The sequence below is a fragment of the Rhopalosiphum maidis genome, chromosome 4 (assembly GCF_003676215.2).
Source record: "Rhopalosiphum maidis isolate BTI-1 chromosome 4, ASM367621v3, whole genome shotgun sequence".
Taxonomy (NCBI): Eukaryota; Metazoa; Arthropoda; class Insecta; order Hemiptera; family Aphididae; genus Rhopalosiphum; species Rhopalosiphum maidis.
This window is the reverse complement of record NC_040880.1, coordinates 29,584,049-29,611,748: the sequence shown is the minus strand read 5'-3', so window position 1 is coordinate 29,611,748 and position 27,700 is coordinate 29,584,049. Positions and strand designations below refer to the sequence as shown.

At 24.1% G+C, this 27,700-nt stretch overlaps 1 protein-coding gene across 9 annotated transcripts in view; it reads left to right on the top strand.

The window, feature by feature from the left end:
* Positions 1-27,700, top strand: part of LOC113558771 (obscurin-like) — a 56,801-nt gene that overhangs the window by 2,430 nt on the left and 26,671 nt on the right. For 5 of the 9 annotated variants that reach the window (XM_026964307.1, XM_026964347.1, XM_026964338.1 and 2 more), the window contains exons 1-8: positions 9,956-14,100; positions 14,187-14,323; positions 14,831-14,944; positions 18,682-18,831; positions 20,102-20,272; positions 20,363-20,432; positions 22,790-22,885; positions 27,207-27,299. In XM_026964307.1, the coding sequence (XP_026820108.1) occupies positions 10,066-14,100; positions 14,187-14,323; positions 14,831-14,944; positions 18,682-18,831; positions 20,102-20,272; positions 20,363-20,432; positions 22,790-22,885; positions 27,207-27,299 (4,866 nt within the window). In that variant the 5' untranslated portion in view covers positions 9,956-10,065. Of the gene's footprint in view, positions 1-3,353; positions 3,402-9,201; positions 9,246-9,955; positions 14,101-14,186; positions 14,324-14,830; positions 14,945-18,681; positions 18,832-20,101; positions 20,273-20,362; positions 20,433-22,789; positions 22,886-27,206; positions 27,300-27,700 lie in introns of those variants that run through there. The other 4 variants (XM_026964360.1, XM_026964353.1, XM_026964367.1 and 1 more) reach the window with 2 other exon arrangements.

Below are 27,700 nucleotides of genomic sequence, written 5' to 3'. Positions count from 1 at the left end.
ATATTTTTTCTTATGAATGGCATATTTCTTTGGACGTAGTTTTAAATAAAAGGTAAATTCCTAAACGACTCCCGTCAAAAAAGGTTTTACGAACAGGTAATTACCCAAACGGCTCCGGTTTTTGACAACACAAATTCTTTCCCACTTCATACAGACTTAGAACTGTCTCAAAAGAGGTGTGGTTAAAAATGTATTGGTGAACACTAAGTAAATTATAAAAATTATATGAAAATGCACATATTATTGTGAGTTACATTTTAAAGTTAAAAAAATATAAAAAAACATATTATATTATTGCGTTATTGTGAATTAAATAGCGCCGATTTCTTTTTATTGTAATAATAATTTAATCTAACCAATCGCAACCATTTAAATAAAAAAATATAAATTCTATTTTCCTAAGCCAAATCTAAATTCATGCATGACTGCGTGAGCCACCTTATAGCAACTTAGATAGTGATAGAGGTTAAACAAATAAGCTACAAACCTTAAGAGTCTCAAGGAATCTATTGATGTAACAACTTATTTTATTGAAAATGGTCCAGTAGTTTCTGAATATATAGAGGACAAAGAAACAAAGAAACATTAATTTAGGTATATATCATATCGTCGGTGTAATGGCCAACTGGTGTAATCCTCATTTTTTTTTTAAATCGAGGTTATTATTAAATAATATTTTTGACACATAAATACAAATTCTAGCCAAATAAAATAACCCACAAATAAGTTTTTCAGATACAAATTTGAATTTTTCTTTAAGTAAAATGACACAACCTAAAAATCCTTATAGACAAAATTTGATGATTAATGTATGCCAATATGCCATAACACAATATACTTAAATTAGAATTATTTTTATCTTATTTTAGTTACCTGAAATATAATAAGTAATATATATAAATAACCCTCAACAGGCTCAACATAAATCTCAGTACTTAAACTGAATATAACAATTTCATTAGTCAAATAACGTAACCCAACTAAAGTAATATAACCGTAACTCATCTAAAATAGCGTAACCGTAACCCACAGACCTCTCTAAATGCCATACCTATGTAGAGTTCACATTTAAAAGTAATATAAATAATAAATAATAAGGTAATAAAAAAGCATTTAAAATGTCAAAAAGGCAAAAAAGCATTTAATCTATTAAAAAAGCAATAACAAAATGTATTAAAAAATTAAATAGTTTGTATAATAGTTTGTACATTTAAAAAAAATTCACTACCATATTATACTTCGATAAACTGTCTTCGGTAATGCGGACTGACGAACAATTTTGAATTTAGTGTCTGCGCATTATTAACATATTTTAATCTATAGATAGATAGTATGGGTACTTTTATAACTGGTCATACCACATACTCAGATATACTCCATAAAGTATTTAGCAATATCAATAAATATAGCTGATAATAAAATCCATTAAAAATAATTGACAAACGACAATGCACCGTCTTCAGAAGATCTTATCAATTTATATCATTATTAAGAAGCATGTCGTGTATAAAACTATAATAAATCAATTGAAAATTAAACCCAAAAACCCATTTATAAATCAAAAATGCATTTATAAATTATAAATAAAAAAGGAAAAAAATACATTCATCGTCTTATATATTGAATGACTCACATTTTTATAAAAAAATTATTTTTTTAATATTATTATAAAAAAGGCTTTTGGCTTCAAATCCGTACCCTAGTCATATGTCATATAACATAGTTCACTAATAGGTACCTCTTTTTAAAGTGATTACATTATGAATAATATGTGCATTCTTTTAATTCAATTCATGTATACAATATACAATTACAAGATAGAGATTTTAATAGTAAAAATAATATAAAAACATTAATTTAGAAGAAAGGTATAACTATTTTTTTTGAGTCCTATGACTCACGTAAAATTTGGTTTTTAAGGATTACCTATACCTGTTAGCCTTTCTACACATGGTATATACGAGTATATAGGTTAAAACTATTTTGGAATGATAAACAAAAAGCATAATAGTGGTACGCCAGGGAGGTGTATTTTTCTGGATTCCATTTATCCTCTGTTTTGAGTATTTATAACATATTCAGTATTAATGTGAATTTTAATAACAATATTTAATATAAAAATACAAGTACAAAATAAAAATTAAAAATAATATATTTCTGATTGTGTTACCGCTATTTAACATTTACTATAACAAGATAAAAAAATAATTATTTTTTAATTTAAATTCTACACAATATATTTACAATATAATTGGTCTGTTGTAACTAAATACCAATAGGCAAAAAAAAAAATTAAAAATTATATTTTTAAATATTTTTTATCTTTATATATTTTTTTAAAATTTTTGGTATTTTAAATGACAACATAGTTTTATTTTCATATTCCAGAGCAGAAAAATTTTCTGAGTATTTTGTTACATAAAAATCGAATTTAGGGCGAGTAGTTTATGAGTTATAAGTGTTTAAAGTTTAGATGCACGGGAGTGGAGTGGTTCGGGTTTATCCCACAAAATGTTTGTCCACTACTCCGCTTGTCTAAACTTTAAATACGTTATGTTAAATTCTGCTTTTGATTATGAAATTAAAACTCTATGTTGCCATTCAAAAAAGTAAATAACTAAAAAAATAAGGATAAAAAATATTTAATATAATTTTTTAATAAAAACGTTATTTTTTTATTAACTTGAAACTATGTAAAAAAATGTTTTCAAAAACTTGAATACTTTTTGAAATAATGAGTGTTTTATGATAAAAAAATTACTCTGTGTATTGTATTTCTAAATTAATATAATTTTATTTATTTTGTTTTATTCGACAGACGATAAAACAAATCACTATAGGACAGTGTTCCAACATATAATTTTAATTTTCGTATAAAATATTATGTAAAATATTATAAAAACAAATTTATAATATAAAAATTATTGTGTGTTATATTTCTTGTTTTTAAGAATATAATATATAAAAATGAAACTACAAAATTTGTATGTATGCAAGAATGTTGGGAGGCTAAGCCCCCTCAACTCCCCCCGATTTCCGCCAATGGGTACAGGTTGTACGTAAATTATTTAATATTAGGTAATTTAAAAAAGTCCTCTGGAGCCTATGGAAACTAGTTGAGAGAATTTCGTTCTCATCTTCCAAACACTTATACATAACAATTAATCCTTATTATACATTTTATTTTACTGAATTGGTTATTAAGTTAATGCCGAGTTGCATATATAATTAATTTTAGTTTAATGAAATCTTATAAAATATATAAATTAAATAAAAATAACACAATCTTTTTACTGAAAAAAAGATAAATTTAGCATTATAATTTTAATACTAATATAAATGTATTATTTTAGGAGTAAACTTCATCACATATTTGAGCAACATGCCTAGACGCAAACAACGTAAGTATTTAAAAATTATGATTTTTAAATTTAATAACAAATTATTAACTAATAATAATTAGCGATTATATGTTTATTCAATGTTATCATTGTTTATAATTTTATAAGAATTCAATTGATAAATTATTTTAATTTTACCTTAAATAACTTTAATGGTCTTGGGCATTAAAATCGTATCAACGTTCTCTTTCAAATGCATATTTAATATCTTGGAACGTTTAATGGGGAATAAAAATAAACATAAAAGGAATTTGAACGTCTTAAATGTGAATCGTTAATGATGATTTAGTTTTTAATTTTAAACATTTTCTTAAATAAGTTTACTATAATAAGAGATCATTTCTTATTAGTTATTATTTAATTTTGGTATTTAAATTTATGCATATCGATAAGACAATAATATCTTAGTTAATTGTATTTTAGCCTTTAGAATTGGTATTAGTACCTATATGTCAAATAGTAAATAGCTAAATAAAAATGTATTTATTTCCGAGTCTTCTAATTTTTGACTTGTTTATTGTGTTCTTTGAAATTAAACTTATTTAATATTACATTTTTAATTGAAATTTTTTTTTTTTTAAATAATTTTATATTTTGTATAAAATCTAAAAAATATAAAACAAAATTTCAATTTTGTGATGTCAAATTATAATCTAGCAATTTATAAAAAAAATATATGATTTATGGTTATAATTATTTAAATTAATATATCATAGATAAAAATCGAATTTGCCAGACGAGTTAAATATTTTAAATGATTTTTTATATGTTATAGATAAATATATAGTGTATAAGTACATGACTTTAATATAATAGATATAATATTAAATGTTTCACACATGGCAATGTATTCAAAAAAGCAAATAAAATCATTTTTAAAATGAAAACTAATGAATTGCTAATCTAAATTTGAAATAATATTTTTTAATAATTCAAATGTATTTTAGCCAATAGCCATATAGTTTTTTCAGTATTTCCCTTTGTACTAATTAGCAGTGAGTCAATAAATTGTATTATCCATTAAAAAAAAAATTGTCTTGATTATTCCTATTCAACTGCATGAATTAGAATTATTACTGTACCCCAAAGCAATTAATACGACTAATAGAAAATGTTTACCTATATACGTATTTTCAATAGAATCATATGTTGAATAGGTAGATATTGCTAAAATAGACTTTTCGTTTGCATTTAACTCTAAAAAAATGATGTTATATGTATTCAAGTACCTATATATTATTTGTCAACTTTAACTTTTAATTTAAAAATTTAAATATATTTACAAATGGATAAACTGTTGTTTGTCTGCATCCAGTATATGTATATACTATAGCTAGTTGTGTCCCCCCCAAAAAAATAAAAAAAAAATATCTAAACCTAATAACTGTTCAGATTATTTTTTGCATTACAATTTAAATTTTGGTCCAATTTATATTTACCATTTAAAGATGATAATCATCATTGATATTTCTAACTTCTTTCTTATACTATGTTGCCCGTTTAATGATTAAATCTACGTTGCTAATTAATAATTGTTGTAGCCTGTGAAGCTTTACATTCAAAGTTCAACGACATTTTCTATAATGCTCGTCCAAATATTTTTGTGTTCATGGATGCTTCGAAAAATGTACAATAAGATAATAATGATGATAGTAAATATGTAAGACCTAGAAATGACCGATAAGTAATCGTTTTAAATGTTTCAATAATAAAAAATTAAATGCTGAATAATTAATATAATAGATGAAGAAATATAAATTAAAAATACTATCCTTATTAAATAAATAAAATATAAATCCTTATTTTGGAAGCAAACTTGATTCTAGCTAGTGTAAATCGTTTTTATATAGGTACATATAATATTTAAAATCTATTTTATTATTTTATTTTCACCGTCAGGGTCATGCAAAATTGCAAAAGTACTTTAATTAAATATGTATTTGAAATCTAAATAGGTAGTTTTTTTATTCATCAGTTATTTTCAAAATTTAGACTTTTGAGTTTTTCTATTCGACAAATCAAAATTAACGTTATAAACGATTCAGTTATATTTGTTAATATATACTAAGTGACATCTAAAGTTCTCATGTTTATTAATTTTTGTATTTTACTGCACTTTTTATTTTAGGCTACCTACATTACCTTTTTATAATATTTATTAAATAATAAATGAATCATTTAAATAAGACTCCAAAAGTTAAAAACAAATTATACGTAGTTAATCTATATTAAGTAGCAACATTTTTTTAGGAAATGGTAGACAAGGTTAAAATTATTCATTAATAATTAAGTATTTTTGATTTATTTCAATTTTAAACAATGTAATCTATTGTAAATGCTAATCAATAGGTGTGTAAAAATGTTTCTTTCACAATTAAACGAATAATTATATTCTCCCTTGATTTAGATTATACGGCTTATCTATAGTATTTACAGTACTAGAAATTATAACAAATTAAAGTAACGTAAAATAAATACCTATGTTCATTGTTAATTAAATTTAACAGTAAAGCCATAGTATTTGAACATTACCTCACAAATATTTTGTTAAATATATCTAAGTATACTACTAAAACTTGGCAAAATAGTATTGTACTTAGTCAGTATTATCATCATGACAAATTCTTGGCGGAAATATCGTTTATGTAATCCTTAATTTGTCATCTCAATAATTTAACAAAGAAGTCAACGTTTTGGATTAATTTTAAATATTAATTTATTATAAAACGTATTTTTCAAGAAAACTGTTTTTTACCCAGGTTTTATTTCATAGACATACGAAATACATATTATTTACTTTACATTTTGAAATAAAATTACTAATTGTTAATATATTAATCAATAAATCAAATACGTTTTATATCTATAAGATATCCCGTTTAAACTTTCAACTAAATTATAAAATAATTAAATATTAAAACACAAATGAAAGGTTGAGTTAATATACTTTTTTTCTTTTGAAATCGATCAATGAGTTATTTTAATTTTTATATATTTGTATTAAAGAATCTACAAAGAAACTCATAGGAATTAATTTTAAATCAAATTAAAGGTTTCTGTAATTATTTATCTAGTTATTTTTTTCAAATCGTTGTAATCTAGCTAAAAAAATAACATTATGTCCTTTATGGAATTTTACAGCTACTATGTATCTAACCTTAGTGACTAAATACTTTAAAACTACTAAAACCTACATGTACAATACAATTCATAACTTACTTAATCGTATAGGTTAAGTTAATATAATATTAGGTAAATCAGTCAAAAATGTAATATTCTTTGTTACCTATTGCACCAACCACTAGTCACTAAGAGTACAATATTATATAATGATATTCAATAGTGTTTTTAGTTTTCGACGATATCGATTTTGTTATTTTTTTATAGTTAACAAATATTATTAAAAAAACTTTACATAGGTACTTGAAATTTTCACAAAGTATTTATATTTAGTATTTATTTTAGTTTTTAATACATGCGAATCAATTACAATTATATTTTTATAGATAGAACTAATGGAACATATATCGACTAAAAAATGGGATAAATAACACTTTGGAATTCATTGGTTTATGTAAGATTCCAATTTAACTGAATTTCTTTAGTTTGAAAAAACAAACAAAAGTATTTACTCAAATTACATTGTTGAATTCACTTCTCCGTTAAAAATAAATTTTTACCTCTTATAAATAAAAGGTATATAAATAAATATATATACCCATATTAATTTTCTACATTTATTTATTGACAAAATTATGAAGTTTGATTAATGAATAACAAAAAAAAAAAATTAGTATAATACTTTAAGAATAAAAAAACCTAAAAATAAAAATTTGAACATAAATAAATCGAATCTATTTGTAAGGCACATACAATTTTCATTTTTTTTTTCAATGATGATTTAATATTTATACTTAAACAAAAAGTTTAAAAATGTAAAATACGATTTCTCATAAGCAGTTTTAACATAAATCTAAAATTTTTAATAATATACATGCACAATTTTTTTTATTAACGTTCCAATTATAAATTTCGACAATGTTTTATATTTGAAGTTATACAATTTTAGTTATTATGTAGCACGCTACTATATACAACTATCGTTAAAAGTTGACGAAGAACTTTTGGAATTAAAAACCCACTTCAAATAATAATTTTTGAAAGATTTTAGATTAAGACATTTCTTAAATTAACAAATTAACGGAATTTTGAGTATTAAAAAAAAAAGAAAAGAATATTCAAGTTTACTAAAATTAGCTTTTTCAATATTAGACTAAATAAAAAATAAAAATGGAAAGATAACATAGCGTCAAACTGTCAAAGAGAATTTTTTATTCACCCTGCTAATATTTTACTATGTTTTTAATATTTATAAACCTACTATATAGGTTATGTACTAGTTATCAGTCTCAAGTTTTTCTTAAATGTTTTTTTCCTTTTAAAAAAAAAAAAAAAAATGAAAATGTTATATAGTTCAAACGTTTTAATTAAAATGTTTATTCTAATTTATATATTTCTAATTAAAATAAAATGTGTTAATACATTTACATATATTAGATTTTTTAAGTGCGAACAGAGTTAATATTGTTTGAGCTTAATATACATATGTTGAGAAACACTGTTCTAGAATCTAAACACAAAACTCTTTTTTTCATTTTTATACTTACTAATAAAAAAATATCGTAACACGAAAGACTTGTATATTTAAACACATATAATATTATAATTGTATATGATCAGTAGATTAGTATATCATACCATTGGTAGCCTAGCCAGTAAATTAGTATATCATATTATTTCCATAGGCTTTTGACTACTAATTAATAAAAAAGTTATATGAACAAGATATCAACTAGTACTACGTAAATATAAAAATTATTTTTATATTTCGTTGATAGCCATGTCACAACAGTCGACGCAAGTAAAGATTCACTATCATGCTACCTACCTATATAGTATATAATATTGTTTTATATAGAATAACTTTTTACGCTGGTAATCGAGCGATGAAAGGGCTAATCTACATTTTATTTTCCTTTTTTTTTTTTTTTTGTTACAGTTATTTTAATGTTTAGTTATGCCTCTGATAAAAACGATGATATTTTTATAAAATATATTAATTAGACTTAGATAAATATTTGTAGTATAACTATCATGTTCTGTCATCACTCATCTTGAAAATTAGTAAAATGTAGATTATATATAGGTAACTATAAATATTATTTTATTAAAATATATATTTTTAAAAGTTCTTAATATATTTAATTGGAAGTCACTTTCAAAAAACACAAAATATTAATTAATTCAGTTTAATTATTATTCTGCATATATTAGAAAAAATTAATATAATATAAGGTTTAAAACTATCAAATACTCGTATATAATAAAAAGCTTAAAATAGAGAATGTATATTTTTACCATTTATAATATCTAATACAAATTATATATATTCACTAGTCTTTTAAAATAAAATAAATCAAGTTTTTGTTAATTTATTTTTAAAAATTAAATTATAATTAAAATGATATATTAGTATTAAAAGTAAGATTATAATTTATTAAAATTAGAATTTATTTATCAAAATTATTAGTTATTACAAAATTCATCACTGTAATTGGGAATGTTCTTTTTAAGAAAAAAAAATTCTGTTGTATCATAAATTAGGTTCATACATGTCCACCACTTTATATAATATTATACAAGACTGATAATAAATAACTATAAATTATGATACTTTGTATAAATGTGTAATTTTCTTTTTCAATAATAAGTTTATAATTGTTTTTTTTTATGTTTATAGCTTATGTGTCGGAGCTCAATTCTATTTTGGCGAAAAAAGGAGCAGTAAGTATCTATTTAATTATATACCCATTTAATTACTATATACAATTAGTAAATAAATTAATATTTAACAAACTTAAACGCTACAGTTATTTATTAAAGAATAACGTTTTCATTTTTTTTTAAATTAATAAGGTTAAAAACTAGTTTTTAAAATGTAAATATATATATATATTTGTTGTATTGCCAATAACCTATTCTTTTGAAGGTTTAAATTCAAATATATAAATAAATTTGTAAATTCTAGTAACAAGCTTGAAAATATAATGTTTATATAGATATATTTCTGTTTTTAAATTAATTCAAAATATCTTTGTAAATAATTGTACAAGAGCTGTCTAAAATTTTAATTCAAATTCAAATTTATAATAAATTGATTATAAAGAATGATTTGTTAATTTTAAAAATAGATCAGTTTTAAATTGTTCAATGTCCTTCTGTTTCATTCTTAAAAATGTAAAGTTTTTATAAATACAAAAGAAACCATGATGAATCGGTGACTCGTATTTTTTCAAACTCATCGGCTGCGTCTACGTTATTTGGCATAGTTACAACTTCTGGCACCATTGGATATGAGGGTTTGGGCCATTAAAATTTTAACATTTCGGTTCGATTCGTGCTGTGTCGGATGGTGGCATGTGCCAGAGGTGGAAATTAGCTAGAAAGACGATTCTAACATATTATTACCACACAAATGTATAAACAGTCTGTTCCGACGCGAGTAACCGTTCGCATCATTTTACATCTACGCGCGTTCGTGCCTCGCGTACACAAGTCACTTGTTATGGTCTTTCTTTAATGATTTCTGTATAATGATATTAAAATGTCAACATACTGTCGTATTACTGGCAAAAGCCGTGGTTTACCAAAACCAAATTATTTCCCATTGCTACCACCAATCTCTCCGGCAGATGCAAAACGGTTTTGTCGCATAACTGGAAAGTCATATGGGCTGCCTGCGCATCATTACATACCGGTGTTAGTTGGACGAAAAAAAAAAAAGTCTGATCTTAAACATGTAGAGATAAATGGATATCGGTATGTATTTCCAATAATAGATGGATGTTCAGAGTTATCTGATGTATTAAAAACGAAGTGTACAGATGATCGTAGGTATGTGTACTCTGTGGATAAGCGTAGATGTAGTCTCGTATTTCCAACGAGCTTAGAAAAAGCAGTTAGAGATGGAGATGTTAAAGATGTCATGATGTCAGAAACCAGTGATACAGTACTTCTAAAATTGCGTAAAGGTAAAACCGTTGAGTTAGAAATCAAAGAAATGGAAATATCTGGCGTGACGTTGATGGAAGGCGAAGGGTTTCGGAACAGGCCCAAACAGAAAAAAACAGTCAAGGAAGATTGGAGAAGGAAAATATTTGAAGATAAAGAAAAGGAAAGCGATGCTGAACTAGAACAAGAAGAACTTAAATCAAAACGGATAACATTTTCAGCAGGTCAAGGAAAACAAATCGAATCTATTGAATCTATACCAAAAATTATATATGCAAAATCCCTAAGTGTTTCAAAAATAAAAAATATTATTAAACCAACTACAGAAAATATAATACTTGGAGAAAATAATAATAATTTAAGACTTCAAACTGATATATTACCTACTCCAATTTCAATTGAACCAAATATTATAGATCTCGGTTCTGCATTTCCTGGAGTGGTACATCAGACATTTCTTAATGATACTTTTCTTACTAATTTACCTATCATTTCAGTTGTATCACCAATAAAACCTTTGATAAAAAACTTTAATAAACTTCCAGTAATTTTGCCTGATATCAACTCGTGTGCAATTGAAGAAATATTAACTGAAGATAATATAAATAAATTGTTAACAATTGATGAAATTAAGGTACTAATTGAAAATATTCAATTGGGTACACAAAAAATAATTACAACTAGTCAAGGTACAACTAAAATATTTAAATTAGATATTAAAAACTGTGAAAAATATGTACCAGGACAATATATAAAAACTGAAGATGGTGAAAAATTTGTCCCTGGTAAAATTATTGACACAGCTAATGGAAAATTATTTGTACATGGCGTTATGGTCCAAACATCAAATGGACCAAAATTTCTTCCCGGACAAATTATTGAGGACTCTGGAAAATTTATGTTTATTGTTGGTCAAAATATTATGACAAGAGAAGGGGAATCATTTGTTCCAGGACAAACGATTACAATAGAAGGCGAGAAAAGATTTGTGTCTGGACAAACAGTTATAACTCCTGAAGGTATTGGTTTTGTGGCTGGACAAGTTGTTAACAATGGTGACGAATCAGATTTTATTCCTGGACAGACTGTAATGACTATTCATGGGCCACAATTTATACCAGGACAGTTTTGGAATGATGAAAATATCAAATTTACTCCTGGACAAAGTGTTTTAAAAAATAATGGTGATTGGGAATTTGTTCCCGGTGTCTGTGTTGGGTCATCTTTCGTACCCGGCTTAACAGTAGTCGAAAATGAAAAAGAAGAATTCATTCCAGGAAGAATAGTCGAAACTGATAATGATACTTCTTTTATACCGGGTATAACAACTTTAGATAACAATGGAAATACAAAATTTGTTCCTGGAATAAGTATTGAAACAGAAAATGGAATAAAATTTGTATCTGGGAATATTTTATCGGATAATGATGGGAATAAACAGTTCATTTTGGGACATGTAACAAATTCAGAAAATGGCAAAATAATCTTCACAGAAGCAAAGTCATTACAGGAAGTAATTTGTTCTGATGAAGTACAATCTGGAATTTTGACAAATGATTCATTTTATCCAAAAGGTGAAAAATCAGATGAAGTTTTTGGACAGATGGTACAAACCGCTTATGGGGTAGAATTTTATCCAGGCGATCAAGCAATCTTACCAGCTGGAAAAATAGTTCCAGGAAAATTAATACGAAACAATGGTATTAGATTCGTTCCAGGTGTTGTAGTTGATAATAAATTTATACCAGGACAAATAGTGGTAACAGATAGAGGAGAGCAGTTTGTACCGGGACAAGTGATTGAAACACAAATGGGTCCAAAATTTGTGCCAGGACAAGTTGTAGAAACAGAAACTGGTTCGAAATTTGTTCCTGGGCAGACTATTGAAACCAAAGATGGAATAAAATTTGTACCTGGCCAGATAGTAGAAACAAAAGCAGGTCCAACGTTTATACCGGGTCAAATAATATTTACAGAAGAAGAAGGATCTAGATTCGTACCAGGTCAAGTTGTTGATACAATAGAGGGTCCAAGATTTGTGCCCGGTCGAGTTGTAGAAACTGGAGATTGTGTAACTTTTGTACCTGGTCAAGTAGTCGAAACCACAGAAGGTTTGAAATTTATTGCCCCAGATCTTCAAGATGCAGATGATGGTGTATGTGAGTTCAGTGTCCAAGGATTTGAAGTGTCGCCAGAAGAATTACAAGTTATTCAACCCAATTTTCCTCAAACTTCATATTATACACAAAATGGTAAAATGGCTCTAGATTCAAAAATGTTGGAACAATTATCATTTGCAGGTATGAGTATTGGAAGACAAGTTCCTGCAGAACTTCCAGAAGTTGATGTACGCACACTTCCTTCAATGGAAGTGGCGTATGACGTTGCAGAAAAACTGGAATTTAATAATGACAATACAATTAAATTAGCTCATATAATTAATCGATTATGTAAGTTAGATTTAAAAAATACGTATTATGGATCACCGTTAGTACAAAACTTAATGAACAAGTTACCGAAAATCAAAACAAATGAAAATGTAGCTGAAGTTATTGAAAATCTACTTAACACTGCTAAATCGAGTCCTATAACAGCTTTAAATGAAATTTATGTAGTAATATTTGATGATGGTTTTGTAACGGATTTAAAAAACCCTAATAAAGTAAATATTTTGAAGGGAATAATGAATAGTTCTGAACTTGAATCTAAATATATTGCTGAAGCATTCAGTGAAATTTTGAATGATTTAGAAGACTCTAAATTACGTTCAGCATTTGAACATATAGCAGAAGAAAATATAGAATTATTAAAAGAAGTAAAATTAAAAATCGACATGAAAAAAGTAAACAATGAAAAAGAAGCAATTGAGGCATTACAATGGGCAATTGTTAGTGTCATTAATAAAAACAGTGAAATAACCGTTAATCAAATGTTAAAAGACAATAAAAGTGAACAATTCAATCGTTTGTTATCTGATGCAGTTGGTCTTGCAAAAGCATTAGGACTAAAAGAAGTTGCTTCAGTACTTATGGATGTTCTTGATGATCGAAGATCAGCTGATATATTAGCTTCAGATAAGATAACAATAGAAATATTAAGACGACTGACTGTAATGAGGAAACTTGCTGAAAGACGGCCAGAATTTAGTGAAACTTTAAACGGGATGTCTATTGACCCAATTGAAGCAAGATTGGATCCAAAATTACGTGAACTAGTCAGAGAAAGTGGAGTGTTATTACTTCCTCCAGAATCAAACGTTGAAACATCGTTTGATGTTCCAGCTGAATTATTTAGTCCTGGGAATAGTTTAGCAATGGAAGATTTTATGGTGAAATCGAGAAAAATGGGAATTTTACTTATAATTAAAAATGGTCTTCAAGCTGTAGTCCCCCGAGAAGCAGCCAGATTAGTTTTAACAGGGCAGGTTCCATACACTGTTTTGGATGAAAGAGGCATGCACAGATTTGAACCAATGAATGTTCTAGATGTTTTAAACATTCGTGCATTTAGCTCAGGAAGATATTCAATGTATAATTGTGCTGTACAAAAAACACTAACGGAAGATGAGGGAACGATTACTCGTGGTAGTTCAATTAGTTTGGATGATAGACAATTAACAATTGGAGAGGTTAAATATTGGACTTTAGATTAGTTATTTGAAGTAAATATTTTGTTTAATGTTTAACTAAATAAATTTAATCATGATTTTTACAGGGGGGCGGAGACGAATACGAGGTTCTTCAAGATTATGAAACAGAACCAGTTGATGGTGCTGATGAGGAAGATGATTTGATTTTAGAACCCGGTGATAGAGTTGTTGTACTAAAACAATCAAAAGATGACCCGTCAATGTAAGTTAATATGAGCAAAATCAAAATTAGCAACTACTAGTTAACATTTTTCAATTTATTGTTTTTAGTAATAATTGTCAAACATTTTATAGCATATTATATTATAATGTAAAAATAAAGATATTCTAAATTTGAGTATCTATGTTTTAATCGATATTAAGTTTTAAACACAACGATAAAAATCCATTTAACAAAAGTTATTATATATTATATAAATATATATTAAAAACGCACTCATGAATTCGCTGTTATTGAAATTTGTTGAAAAAACAAAAACTGTTGATTATTTTTGGCGAGTACGCATTGTCCGCAGATATTACAAATTAAGTTTATAATTTTGAAGTTGAGTGACTTGAGGCCGAATAGACAACCTATAATTAGAGAATTTCTGGCAAAGGTTTTCAAACTGTCAAATCATGATTGGTCTACCGAATACTATTTCTATGAAGGCCAATGTTGTTTTCTAAGCAGGGACTTAAGCGTTCTTTACATATAATTTGTTATCAGGGGCGCCGAGGTAAAACGAAATTTACTGTTGGACAATGCAGCGGCCAAACATAAAATGTCAGTACGACCAAATAAAGTACATCCAACCAAACACAAACCCTTGGATACAGACGGGTAAAATATGTCCATATATTGAAATTGCTGACTTACGATGCTATTACTCGCTTGACGCTGCTTTTTGTACTTACTTATAAGACTCTGATGTTACGCTTTATTATATTATTATAGAATTGAAATTTAAGTATTTCCTGTATTTTAATATACTTTAAGTATATAGAAACATAAAAAAAAAATAACAACTGCTTTTTTGTAGTTAGTTTGTTTTTTAATATATTTTATATTTAGAATATGAATACTAATTTAAAATGCATTAGTTATAACCTATATAGTGTATTAATGAATACATTTTTATTTCTTAGTAACAAAATTAGAAACTTAAAAGTTCTACTTTTAAGTAATATTTACAATTCAAATTAATTAAATTTTATCTTTGTGAAAAGACTGATGTGAAACTATTAGTGTGGTGTTATATTTCAAGCTAAGTTCATAACTACCATATGACTAGATATTCTTATCTGTTATCACGTGTTTCAATAATTTAAACACTTAGTATAAAATCATGGTACATTTACAGATTCATTTACTTGGAAATTTTTGTTGTTTTGTATTTTCAATGCAATTCGATAAATTATCATAGGTAATTTTTAATTGATTGTAATATTTCTTAGACATATTGAAATATTTATCTAAGAAAAAAATATGTTTAATATGTTAAATATTATTATAATATGTTAAAATACGTTAAAAAAAAAAATTTAAAAGTTTATTTACAATAATCAGCATTTTATTATTATACTGTATACTTCAACTAAAATCTAAGTATACCTATAGTTTTATACCTACGACATAATAGACGTCATAATGTGAATAAACAAAAATTATATTTACACGAATTGGCTATAAATTATATCAGTAAGAAAACACAATATTCAAATATTTAAAATTACATTACCTAGCTATAGAAATATAGTTAATAATAATTATATACTTCTCTGTGTAATTATTTATTAGTATTATCTACTGATTTTATACATTTTATCTAAGTAATTTTTGTAATTACCTATTAGTTTAATATATGTCTTTAAAACAAACAATTGTAAAATAAAACATTTTATGAAAAAAAAATGTGATTATATATAAGTAAATCAAAATTATTTGTTTAGTACAATAAAAACATAATTTAAGTTTATAATCATTTTGTTGAATATTCATTTAGTTTTATACAATTATTTGTATGTGTATTTATAATTTATAAAACGTTGACTTGTTGTACACGATTTGGCATCCAAAATTGTTATTAGGTGGCCTAAGTAATTATTATTTGTAGAAGTCAACTTATGTAGGCAATGCTGTTATTATATAAAACCTTTGGGTGATAGAACGGTACTTGAACGTATAAGAACCAAACATTAAACGGTCTATTTTTTGCGTTACTTATTATTTACCAAGACACAAAATAGGTCACTTATTTTTAAAAACTTATGACATAATAAATTACATATTGAAAATCTACTTTGTTATAAATTAAATTAATTTATATAGAAATTCAAAAATCTACATTATTAAAAAACATTTGTTTTTACCTAATGATGCATAATATTGTCTTTAAATAATATTAAAATATTTAATCCGAGTATCTATGGATTTTAACCACTATATGCATGATATGTAACGGTTACCTAATATCATTTTTGTTGTCAGAAAATGGGAATATACGAGTAATGAGTAATGAGTAATAAGTTAAATACAGCTTTGGAAAACAACAACTATAAATCATAATATAAAAGAAGATGGCAGATATTTATGGAAGGGACAATGAACTGGGGCCGCGTCGTAAAAATAGTTAAATTCACAATCACAATATTTGATAATATGTTTAGTTATGCACGTACATAGAAATAATATGCATATTATATTGTTTTATATCACTGTATACCTACTCCGTTTATTCAAATTCAATCATTTTCACAAATAAATAATACCTGCTGTATGTTTCTAAAATAAAAGCATTTAACATTAAAACATTACTGTCTATACTAGGTGTTTTCAATAGAAAATAATGATTCGTCGTCTTTATTATTAATTTTCGTAATACGTAATTGGTCTAAGCTAGTTTACTTTTAAGAATAGTGATTACTTAGAGATTATAAGTACTAAATTAGTAAATTACATATTTACGTATTGCTTTTTTAGCACGACAATATTATTGTATTTTATGAATAAAACTAACGTATATTTATATAGTTTATAATTTATAGTTCTATAATGAATATCAATAACTTTTAATAATATTGTTTATCTAATAAAAGCTGTTACACATTATCATATGATATTTAATACCTGGTCATAAATTAGAAATTTACAAACCATTGGAACCACCATTTCAATCATTCCTATTTTCAATATAGATTGATTGAGTTTATAGTGTTTATACCTACTTAAATTAAAATTAAAACTTTAAAAACCATGAGTTACTCATTTTATTTAAAAAAATATAAAACAAATCATAAAAATCATTATCATAGCAATTAATTAATTAGTCTAATTAAAAATATCACCGTGAATAAAACTTTAGTTTTTAGAAAACAAATTGATCCATTACATATTTCAATTTGACAACTATAATATTGTAAAAACACATAAATAAGTTGAAATATGTATAACCTTCACTTTATAGAAATTACATTTTTAAATTGTAAAATATGAAAATACAAAAATAGCATATTTTAATCAAAGTTTATCTCTGATACTTAACAAAACATAATAAAATTTATCGCTTCTATATACAACTAGAAGTGAAAAAAAATAATTAAAGTATCTAATGTTAATTAGATAACGAGTTAACAATGTAAATTAGATAATGCTATTTAGAAACTTAAGGATTATTAGTTTTTGAATGACAAATTAGCCAAAATATTTAGCAATAAATTTGCAGATATTTTTATAAATTTGGCCGTCAGTTATTTTTTTTCTGAAAAAATATTATTAAATTATTAATTTCCATACTTAACATAATAAATTGAATTCTAAATTATTTACTGCACTTAAATTAAAGAATACAATGACATATATACTCAACAAGTTTTATGTTCATAAAATGTTTGAAACTGCAGAGTTTATAATATTTTCCTCGAAAATCATAAATATAATTTTAAGACTGTTATTATTTATAGTACTCTTACGTGGTTTTAATAAACAAAGTCTTTATTTAAATTTTATAAACAAGTCTACAGTATAGTAGTGAAAAATAATCATAGAGTGATGGTGGCACTACTATAATAATAGATTTAATCGTTTGTAAAAACTAAATAAATCAATATACTTAGGTACTTTTTATGTATTTTATTATACACCCACCAAGTTTATCTTTAGGAGTTTTGCCAGATTTGTATCGAAATTTTTTAGCAAAATGTTTACCTATAATACACAAGTTTTAGTATATTGCATATACAATATTATAGATAAGTATTTAAAAATAAATGTTTGGTATTAAGTAAACAAAATTATATAAAAAAATTATGACTATCAAATATTAAAAGACAAAATCATTAACTGAAGAAGTTTAGTAGTTTAAATAATGCTTTTAATATGTATTAGCGTGTTTTAAATAATTATTTATAATTATACAATGAGTGTATTAAATACACAATAACATATACATACATTGTATACATTTATTTTATGCTTTTATTGCTGTTAATATAGTGCTATAATATTGCATTATTGCTTTGATCATTTTTATTATCAACATAAAAAATGTGCTGTATTAATATTTTTAATTATTGATTTAGGTCATTGGTTCAAAGTCTTGACGAGCCAACTAAAATGGGATATGTACCTAATAGCATTCTAAAAAAAATACCGGCTCCTGTTAGAGCGACTGCTGTGGTTCCAGCAGAAGGACAAACATTATCAAAAAAGGATGCAAAATTTAATAGAGAGTAAGATAAACCAATTTAAGAAATATTTTTACAGGTAGAGTGATCGGTTAACGTCTCATAACGATACCAGCTTTCGGCACAATCTAATGAGGCACAACATAAATTTAATTTATTCACTCCAGTATAAATGCTGACCACATCTAAATCAATTTAAATCAATTTATCAATCACAACCCGACCAAAATATATTAATTCTATTAAGTGTGCAAAAAGACCAAAATTTAATAAAATTATAATAATTGTTAAAAATAAGACATACCTATTTTAAAATTAAAATACAATTTTTTTGCGAAAATTGTATTTACTTATATAATATTAACGTTAGTAACTTTATAAATATAGTTTAGACCGAAATTATAATATTATAGATTACGACATTATATTTATTTACATTATACATTATATCCATTCGTGAATCTTTATATCCATAATACACAGTGTTTTAAATTTGAAAATTTGAAAAAATATCCCAGAACATTTTAGTATATAAATTAATTGTAATTGTAAAGCTATCGAAACATAAATGTTTCATCCAAAGAATAATATCTGAATTCAAAATTAAATTACCTTTTGAAACACTTTTTACCCCTTGTTAACCCATAATTCGAGTAACAAATAATAATTTTGTTCCTTCTATTACTATTATATTGAACGCATTTAACGAAGAGTCTTGCACATTGTTTCTTACTTTCTTGAATATACCTTGTTCCTCCTCTTCCCCCATATAATTATACTTTGATCCTACATCACCTATAATTATCTATCTTTGCTAACCACAGAAAAACAACTAATCTCTAACTTCTAAACAAATTTATAAATAGTTTAATAAATTCACCAACATTTTTATCAGAATTTAATTGTAGAGTCCATCTACGTTAAACAAGACCTTCTTTTCCATTTTCTTTTCATTTCCCTTAAAAAATTTTAGCCAGTACAACTTTATACACGTAGTTATAGTAAACAATGATCCTAGTTTTTGGTTTTGGTCTTATCTTTTTATCTCTACAACTTTATTAGCTATCGTCTTTCCTTTACTAAATTATTCTTTATTTTAAACTTAGGCCTATTTGGTAATAAAAATAAAACAAAATTATAATAACAATGTTTTATGTTATTAGTTTAAAAATAATATTGAATATAATATGTAAAAATTTGGTTTTTTATAAAAAATAATTAATATTTGTATTTTATATGAAAACAATTAACAATGGATACATACATATTTAATATAATTTAATTCTATGAATATATGATTAAACTTTTTTTATAGTGTGGTACTCGCAGAATTAGTAGAAACTGAAGAAGAATTTGGTCAAGATATTCAAGAAGTAGTAGAAAGATATTTAAATCCTTTAGAATTAAATGATGCACCAAGAATAGTGAGAGATAATAAAGATCTCATATTCAACAATTTAAAACAAATATCGCAATTTCATAACACGTAAGTTATTTAATATAACCCTTTAATTAATATGCCTCAAAATATATTATAAATCTAATGAATTGTTTGTTTTTCTATAAAATTCCACAGAGTTCTCATTGCTGGATTAAAATATGCTGCTAGCGAACCAAAAACTATGGGTAGAACATTTCTTCGTTTAGTAAGTGTACCTATACTAAATCAATATTTATAGTTATGATTAGTATATATGTATTAGTATATATTTGAATTTTGATTAGTTATTAATAAAGCTGCTGATAAATTAATTCCTCGTCAATAAAAACAAAAAAATACCACGTATATACAAAATACACTCGGTATATCCGTATACTTATATTACGTATTTTATTGGATCTCAATAAAAGGATTTCCTAAAAATTAAATTATTTGAAATACAACAAATAAATATACAATTTCAACAAATAATTAAATTGAACCTCTAAAAAAAAAAAAATGTAGTACATATTTGTAAGAAACACTAATGAAGTTTTAAACCTATTTTTTTGATCAATTTTCAATTTTTTTTATTCATATACCTATTTATCATACAAAAATTTAAAAATATTTAAAGCAGAAAGTTTAAAATATCTATAAATAGCAATAAAAAAATATATATATATATTTTGAAAATTGTAATAAAAATATTTGGTGAATATATAAAGTATTTAAGATTATTCAATTATGTACTATTATAAAATCGATTATTTTAAAAACTTGTAAATTGTTTTCTACTTTTAAATGATAGAAACCACCCAGTTATTTTGAAAAATACTAGGATTTTTGATTTACTTCGGAATACTCCCTAACTAATTGAATACAATTTGCTATTAAAAACTTCAAAAAATAACCTTTTTATTATTTATAACAAATAGGTCTTAAATAATGTTCTTCTATAAACATATATTTGTTATTATAACAAATCTTGATATTTAGTTACTTTTTAATTGCTGATTATATTATCAATCTTATTATGTAGTTAAGTAAAAATATTAAAATAGTTATTAATACACCTAACTACTCAAACATGAACCTGTATCTATTTAAAATCAAATAATTTTTTTCTTATTCATTTAAAATTTAATCACACCAAGAATAAAAATGGATTTATGCAAACGTCATAACTCATAAACATAAAATATTAATTAATATAAATTTAATAAAATATTTATTCTTTTTATTTATACACAGTTTAAATTTATAAATATTTTCATAGACATCGCCCATTTAGTTTTAAATACCAATATATTATAGAAGTTTAACTCGGTGCATAATACTTGCGTCCGAGATTATAATCAGTAGGTGAGTTATGTCATACTAACAAGTATGACAAGTTTTTTGGGTTCCCGGTTTTAATAAGGTAAATTATATACTACAGACTATTTTATCACATAAAAGATTAATTATGTGACATCATTATTAATTATTTATTTATTTATATAACGCCGACGAGACCTCAATTACAGTAAACAAAAATATTATAATAAATTATATTATTTAGTATAAAAACTGTTAATATATTAGACAATAATATAGATGCTTCATTTGTACTTTAGTAAACTAGAATAGATACATAAGATAAAATAATTTTAATTAATATACAATATTGGAACCTAGATAATATTAACAAATCATTTGAACAGGATACAATATAATCAATAAGATGTAAATTAATAGCACCTGAAAAACAATATCTTTTGGAATATAAGTATTTTATATCAAAAAAATTATAATTTCTTAACTAATTGCATTCTCAAGTTAAACTGGCAAAGGTATTATTTATTTATTTTACAATTAATAGGAAATGTCCTTTGAATAGAATAAGATACATAGAATATAATTAATAATAGATAGAAAATTCTTTGAGAAAATCATAATTAAAAAAGAATGGTGTGAGCTACAACAGTTGAGCATCGCTGTCTAAAAATCTCAGCGCTTCTTATTGTGAATTAATTTTTTATTATACGGAAACTAAGCACTCTCTTCTACGTTACTTCTCATGTCTATACTATCTCAACAGTGGCATATCAAACGTGCAAATAATATTCACTTTTAAAGTTTTAAATTATAAAGGCGACATATGATTAAAACGTCCCTATTTTGATAATTCATCTAAAGCTACAAGAATAATTACATAAAATAAATGAAAATATTCTTTTTACTTTTATTGTTTATTATCATTAATATAATATACTATAGTCTACAACTAATTTTAAGGTCATAGTTTTGGTGATTTTTTCGTTAAGTGTAAAAATTATAACGTTAACGATAGGTAGAATTAATAATATAATTCCATAAAATAGTTAACATCAAACCATATCTTTAATGAAATAATGAATATAATTTAAACAAAAAAAAAAACCGTATGTTCACTACTATTGTATTAATGTATAGACAAAAAAAATACTTATTAGTTATTACTTATTACTCGTGTTAATAATAATATTCATTATTAATATATATTTAAGTTATCAATTTAACGTTAAATCATCGTAAATTATAATGTACCTTTATTTTCAGGAAAGAGATTTCGATAAGCATGTTAATTATTGTCAGACAGAACCAGAAGCACAAGATTTTTTGGAATGCAATTATCAAGTACGCGATTATTTTGAGGTATGTATAATATATATTTTGTTAATGTGCATAAAATATTGTTATATGTTATTAAATGTTCCTCAATTACTATACGTTTATGTGAATATGTATTCTCTATTTCTCTAAACTTTCAGTATGTTTGTTTTTCAAATAATACATTATAACTAGGTGAATTATAAATTGTATTGTTTAAATTATCTTAATTATTTATTACAGAAATCATACTATGATAACTAAACATTATAAATATATAATATTTATAGACATCGTATACCTTGATGTAATATTATATCACGAATGTATTCAACATTTTTAAAACAGGAAGTTAAAATCGATAAATATGTAGACTATAAGAATGGTTTCTTAAAAATATTTAGTGAAAAGTGATCAATGATCGATTCATTAAATTTTAGTGAACTTTTAAATTAATACATTTTGTATGTAGCCCGGTACAATTATAGTGCGTTTAAATTATTACATAACCTATAAAATCAGTAAAAAAACATTGTAAACAATTGAATTATTAATAAATTATTTAATGAAATAATACCTGTCATATTAACATAATATATTATATAATTATTTAGATAAGTTTTATTTATAGGTAATTTCTAATTAGGTACACAAAAATGTTTAGTAGCTAGAATTTACTGCTTTATTTATTTATTTTATATTATACTTGTCTCATCAATCATGTTATTTGAGCAAAATCAGTTTTATTAAATTCTTATACGTATAAATAGTGTAGAATTGTAGAAAATAAATATATCTATTTATATAACTAAATACTCTTAATTGTAAATTTTAATACAAAAGATTAAGCCAAAATACTTCATTATAAAATAATATTACAGCAGATACCTCAGTATGAAAGCACATATTGTAGATTGATTCGAGGAACGCAAAAATATTAATACCTGTTCATTTAATTACTAATCAAGTTAAATTTTATTAGGTAAAGAACATAAACGCTATTTAACTGGTAGAAATATATTTTCCATTAATATATATTTTATTTGAATTAACATTTATAGTTTCTTAAATAATGTAGAAAAATATAATGTTATTAGATATAACAACTATACAGTATTGGCTAGCTGCCATTTGCAGAATCCTTTTGCTGGAAATAGACAGTATGACATTTCTTAAGATTTTTATAGTGCAAAATACCACAAACACATAATACACCCACAGGAAAAAAAAATCATACATTTTTCGATAAGGATTATATTTACAAAATAAGTTAAATAATGATAAGATAAAGTTAAGCCATTAATTAAACTAAAAAAAAAAAATGATACATTTAGTGATTGGTTTAATATTATTGATTATTAAAAAAAATGTTTTTGAATAACCAGAAATTAGTGATTTTATTCTCTAATTTTAATTAATTAGAGATATAAGTTATGGCATAATTAAAATATTTAAATGAGTATTTCTTGTTTTAAGGATAAATGACATATCATGTTTTTTTTTAATTTATCGATATTATGTGTAATTAAATGAATATTTATTGTATTTTAATGTATTTATTGTTTTTTAATATTTATTTTAATGCGCCATGCGCGAATCACTGCACATTCTTTACTCTATGATATCAAGTTACTACTATAATATTTTTTCTTAAACGATTATTTTGACTTGAACAATCATAACTGTTAATTATGTAATATAGGGATTTATAATAATAAATAAAAATAAAAAATAATTATAATATATAGTAAATATAATATATAATATATATACTATATATATATATAGTTAATATATAGTATATAATATAGTATTATTATTATAATTTTATAATATTTATAATAATATATTTATTTATTTATACAAGCTCACTTTGTTAATAATTAATATTTCAAGAAATAGTTCCTCTATAGTACATAATAACCAAATAGCCTAATCCAACTCTTTTTCAAGTCAAATCTTTAATATTTTTTTGTTTCTTGATTTCTATTTATATATTTATCGTAACAAAAATCATTTGGTTCAAGCCTTCAAGGGTATTAATGTATTATTATCATAGTTTATAATTTTTTATTTAAACTTAAGTCCTTCACGTGACTATAATAGAATTACCATAATAATATTATTACTATATTATTTATAGGTATATATTATATGTATTATACTGTACATAGTGAATTATGAACTTACATGAAATCTTTTGTTTTTATGATTAATTATGAAATTATTTAGGTTTTTATGGTTTATTTATTTGATTGCAAGGCGTTGCTGTGATATTCACTATGAAAAATACCATAGAAAAATTAAAATAATACATTTATAATATTATGTAATATATAAATAATATATCATTATAAGAACTATTATATTTCTTTAAGTTTAAATTCTTTTTCAAAGAAATACTATATAAAAATACTGAATAAATACTATACAATTTTCAGTTGGTAAATAAATAAAATAGGCAAGTGTTATAATTATAAACTCATAAACAATAACAAATAATAATAATAATAATAATAATTTTCAACTTCGTAAAATGTTTAAAAATACTATGTATTAACTTTTAACTTAATTAAGTTAACTAAAAATTAATTTAAATGACTTAAAAAATCTTTTACTTTCTTTGATTCGATTAATTGCACCTGCAAATTAAAGCTTCAACCTTAAATCGAACTTAAGCTCTAAATAGTCTAAATTATCAATATAAACGAGCCTTACTAGTTGATATATAGGACTACCTACTAGTAATTTACAACAAAAAAAGCTGGCCAAATGCCTGGCCTTCATTACAATGCTGCCACACTAAACTTTTCCATTGTTGATTAAAATATTTTAAAATTATCTTTTAAATACGTCAACGGGCATAACATTAGGCCATTTTATGTTAATCTTTTCGTAAGTCCGTAAACTAATTAACATTACTTTTTAATTTATTAATATTCTATAAAAGTAGAAAGTAGAATAAAGGTACTAAGATGTATTAATTATATGAACAGCTTATGTACTATTTGTTGCAATTGAAATTACATAGTGATTTAGTTAATAAAATTTTTCTCTCTCGGAAGCGTTTATTTTGAACTGCCCCTCCACCATGTTTTTGTATCACTTACAGTTTGATAATAATGCATTAGATAATAACTGATACACAAATCAAATGTGTATTAAAACTGTTTGATCGATTGATGTACGATTCAAATATTCTGTATAGTACATACTACATACCTCATTTATCGATTTATCATTGATAATCTATATTCCATGTTTATTATATTTCATATAATAAAATTACAATGAAAGCTGTCTATATTCTGTAATAGACCTTGCTGGATATTAGAGTTGAATAAATTTAATGTTAAATGAAAAAAAATATCGGTAAAGTAAACCATATTTCTCTGAAGTGAAACTATAAATACCCTTTGGAGGCGATTAAATATCTACTAATGATGAACGCCACTCACTTTTGGCAGACTTGATATTATAATACTAGGTATATCATAATTATGTGTGTATATTATAGTGGTAATAACAAGTTATGGCCTACAACTGTTCTAAATAATGCAAACCGCAATTCATAAGATCAAATATAAATTAAATAGTAAAATGTAATATTGCAATATGTGAAAATGGTTACGTTATGGTTACCATTATAAGACACACGGAAACGGGCTTCTAATTTTGAGAATTGATTGACAATAAAATATGATAAAATAAATAATATATTTAAATATTTTATGGTAAGAATAAAAATAACATATCGTACCAAAGATATATATTATGATATAGGTATTTAATATTTATATGACAATCAAATAAAAGTTTTCTGATTTAATTCGATTCTGAAGTAATTTGGGGATAGAGGAATAAATTAGAAAAATAATTCATTTAAAATATAAAATAAAAAAATGTTTTAAATTTATTTTTTGTTGGTAAAATAATATAGATATAGTTTTCATTGTAAACAGTTATTGGAATGTAATAGTGATTTTATTGATATTTTATATATTATTATTTTTAATAGATTATTCAACTTGAAAGTAACAAAGTTTAAAATCGTATATATTACATAATCATAATAAAATGAGATACATATATAATTAAATTATAATTAACAAAATTAATAGATCACAGGGGACTGGTGTGCGATTATTTATTTTTAAATCGCGCTATTTTAAATACATGATTATAACGGAAGAGCTGTGAAGACTACTTTTTATTTATACATACAACGCTCACACTTGTTGTGACGATTTCCTGAAAATTCATCAGCAGTATATTTTTACACTGTCTGTTGTCGGGTCGAAATTCGGTCACCAGTGAAAAAAAGTTAACTATAACATAAAATGTTCACTTTTTGTTTCAATTTCAGGATGAGAGATTGAAAGTTGGTGATGATAAAGCTCTTTCGGAACACTTGAAATTACCAATACAACGAATTAACGATTATCAATTACTACTCAAGGTTAGTTACTAAGCACTTTACATAATTTAATACAGAAAAAAAACCTGGATAATTTACATAAACATGCATTATGATGCCTGCAATGAAGAAATAAAATATTAACAAAATACATTACACAAGATTAATGAAACAAAGTTTTTGATTAAAATTATAATTTTTTTTAAATATTTAATAAATGTGTCATATTTTATTTGTTTTTATTTTTTTCTCAATGAAAAATTGGATATAAATATATTAAATGTAAATATTTTTTACTCTTATTAAAAATGAAGTATAGATTTGTCATATAAATAATTGTTGTTCCCATTTATATTCTACATTACTTATAGAACTTTAATTGATCTTAAAATTGTTTACTGGACTTTTATATTGTATCAATACTCATTTACTATCTAATTTTT